Source organism: Tupaia chinensis, unplaced genomic scaffold (genome assembly GCF_000334495.1).
Source record: "Tupaia chinensis unplaced genomic scaffold, TupChi_1.0 Scaffold143645_1, whole genome shotgun sequence".
Taxonomy (NCBI): Eukaryota; Metazoa; Chordata; class Mammalia; order Scandentia; family Tupaiidae; genus Tupaia; species Tupaia belangeri.
In genome coordinates, this window is record NW_006203493.1 from 364790 (window position 1) to 367819 (window position 3030).

The 3030-nt window shown below is 54.7% G+C and overlaps 1 protein-coding gene across 2 annotated transcripts in view; it reads right to left on the reverse strand.

Moving 5' to 3' along the window:
* PSMB9 (proteasome 20S subunit beta 9) overlaps nucleotides 1–2818 on the reverse strand; it is a 7176-nt gene extending 4358 nt beyond the window's left edge. Inside the window, exons 1-2 of one of the 2 annotated variants that reach the window (XM_006164542.3) lie at nucleotides 2615–2818; nucleotides 357–424 (exon numbers count right to left, since the gene is read on the reverse strand). In XM_006164542.3, the coding sequence (XP_006164604.1) occupies nucleotides 357–415 (59 nt within the window). In that variant the 5' untranslated portion in view covers nucleotides 416–424; nucleotides 2615–2818. Of the gene's footprint in view, nucleotides 1–356; nucleotides 425–2406; nucleotides 2572–2614 lie in introns of those variants that run through there. The other variant, XM_006164541.3, reaches the window with a different exon arrangement.
* Between the last annotated feature and the right edge of the window lie 212 nt (nucleotides 2819–3030).

Consider the following 3030-nt stretch of genomic DNA (forward strand, 5'->3'; position numbering starts at 1 on the left):
GCACGCACACGTGCCCGGCGTGAGTTTAAGCCACCAAGTCTGGGACTTGAACTGCCGTCAACTACATGGGAGTCCAGCGACATAGCCATTACGCCAACTGCTGGTCCCAATTAAGACTCTATTCTTTATACTCATACCTGTACACTACAGGGACAGGCCACATAAGCATCAGACCCCAGGGCCTCCTCCAGGAATTCAGAGACTTAAGCACCTACTTATTATCTTATTATAAGTGGCCTTTTGGAAAAATCAGCTCCATTTCTCCAAAGCTCGAGTCCACAAGTCTTTTCTTGAATGGGCAGGAAGAATGTGTCTCGGGGCTTTTAGCTTCCTTCCAATTCTTCCCCAGTACTCACCCTGCAGACACCCGGGAATCGGAACCCACTACCACGCCGCCATCAAATTCCACTGCCATGATGGTTGTCTGCAGAGACAGAGTACGAAAGGTCAGAGCAGGGAAAGCCCTGATCCCCTCACGCCACAGGAAAAGAAACGGCCCCACAGAGGGGAGGTGACCGGCTCAAGGTCACACAGTAGTTCAAGCCAGGGCTGACTCCTAGCGCGAACCTTTGCCCTCCGCCTTCCCACTTTCTCTATTGCTCCATCTGGCTGCAGGGAAGTCACAGCCTGGCTGTGATACAGCTCGGAAAGGATTATAAACCTAAATTCAGTGCTCCTAAGTGGAATCCTTTCCACCCTAGAGAGAGAGGGGAACGAGGCTTCCAGAGGCGGAAGTGCGCCCTTCGAGCAGAGGCTCAGAGGACACTTGTGAGCACCAATGGATCAGCCCCGGAGTGAATGCTCTCCGGCCCATGTGCTCACTGGGTGTGCAGGTGTGGACAGATCCGACACAGGGGGTTTCTGTGAGCCTGGGAAACAAGGGCAGGTCTCTTTTGGACCCTTCCTCCTCTCCCAGTCAGAAATGAGCCTTTTCAGTTTAATGGACAGAAAACATTGAGGAGTTAGTATCCCCCAAAGTCCAGGTAGGAGTGAAACAGCAAGGAACATTGTCTAGAACAAAAATTTTACTTCACGGAGGGTGGCAGGTGGTGTGGTGGTTGTGGTGCTGGACTCCCATGTGGCTGACCATGGTTTGAGTCCTGGGCCTGGAGGCTTGCTTTCTCACTTTCCCTTTCTTTCTCTCTCTCTGTCTCTCTCTGGTAAGATTAAAAAAAGTAATAATAACAACAAATAAAATTAATTAAATAAATAAATCTTAAAATTATTATTTTTTAAGAAATTTCTGATCAAGCGGTAAATAGCTATCACCGTAACCAGGAAAAGAGATTTGAACAAAGAGTACATCTGGGTAGTTTGAGCTGACTTTTCCAGATCAATAAAGAATTAAGGAAGAGGGAGGGAGGATAAAGCTACACTTTTCTTTTTCACCCATTGAGCTGGGAGAGGCATTGGAGTCTCAGTATGAATGAAGAAACTGAATTATAGAGAAGACAAATGACTTATCCAAAGTCACATAATTAATGGCAGACCTGGACTAAAACCCAGGTCTAACTCCCATCCTTTGTTTCCACTTCTGCTTTGACATTCTACTGCTTACTCGGCTTGAAGGGAGCATTTCCAATTTGTCAATGGTTTTACTGCTCTTTCTCACCGCCCCATATGTTACATTGGTCCTGGGGGATACCGCCTGGAGTGTGCATTCTGACACACAATTTGCCTTGAATAGAGGGGCAGCAAACAGGGGTACCTCCACTAGAGGTCACTCCCCACAACGAAGCAGCCCCCAAGCCAAGAATGGTGCCAGAAGTCTGAGAGCGAAGCCAACCAGCCTACGGTGGCCATATGCCTAAGGCCACGCGCTCAGCCTGGGCAAAGTTCTGCAGCAGGTGCATGAGTGGTGGGAAGACACAGGGGAGGGAGACCCCAGCACCACCTGGGCCGGGCGGAAGCCCTCCTTGGCCCAGCTTGGGCAAGACGGCACAGGTGCATAGAGACCCCGTTATGAGTGCCTGGGCTACGAGTTACCCAGGGCAAGTTTATCAAATGTCTGTGTGGTAAGTTGGTTCTTCTCAGTAAGTGTCCACGCTCCCTTCTCTCAAGTGCTGCCCTACTTCACCCAGGCACCGTTTCTTCATCGCTATACAGTTGCCAACCCCCTCTTGGATTTAACCAGCCCTCCCCCAGACCAGAGTGAAAGTGAAAGCGCTTTAGAGCAACTTCCCATTGACGCTTACAGCTAAGGGCCAAAGCACCCCCTCTCCACAGCCTCGAGTCCCCCAGCCCATCACGGACTCCTAGATGACCCCCTCTAGAGCTGGGACACCCTAGGCCGATTGCAGAGTGCCAACACTGCCTGCTACAAGTTACCTCCCTATTCACTTGTCAGCGTTGCCAGGGTCCCCCGACCGCTCCACCTTCTCCACCCCTCAAGGCCAGCCGCATTACCCCGGTGTGGACTTCTCCGGCCCAGGGTAAATCCCCCGTTGGTGCTCCCGCCCGCAGCATCCCTGCCAGGCGCCGCGCTCCTCTCTGCCTCGGGCACTGGTTTCCGACCTGGGACAGCGCGCGGAGCCCCGCGTACAGCCCCGCCCCTCCGCGCCGCCGCCAGGGGGCGCCGAATCCTCTCTCCGAGGCTCCGGGCGGGGACGCTAACCTGTGCAGGGCAGGTCTACCCGGAGACAGGTGACGCGGGAGCCCCGCCCCGAGGTGGGGTCCGAAAAGCCGTGCAGCAGAATCGGAGGGGAGGGCAGCGTGCGCGTGCTGGAGAAAAAGGGGCACCAGGGCTACTCCCTCCAACAGATCTGATTTCAAAGCCGGCTCCCCAAGAGTCGGGGCGGGCCCCATTTGGAAGTGGGCGGGCCTAGCGGGCGAGCCGCCGCTTTCGATTTCTCTTTCCCATAAACGGCTCAGTTCTTGCTAGCGCCGCCGGGTTCGGCCGGTTCCTGGGACTTTCCCAGAGCTCCGCCTCGGCCCGCCCCCGTTCCTTCCACTGGCTGCTGGTCCCCTCCCGGTTCGGTCAGGGACACCGGCAGCACCCAGAGACTCCGGCCCCGCCGGGCAGGGGCGACA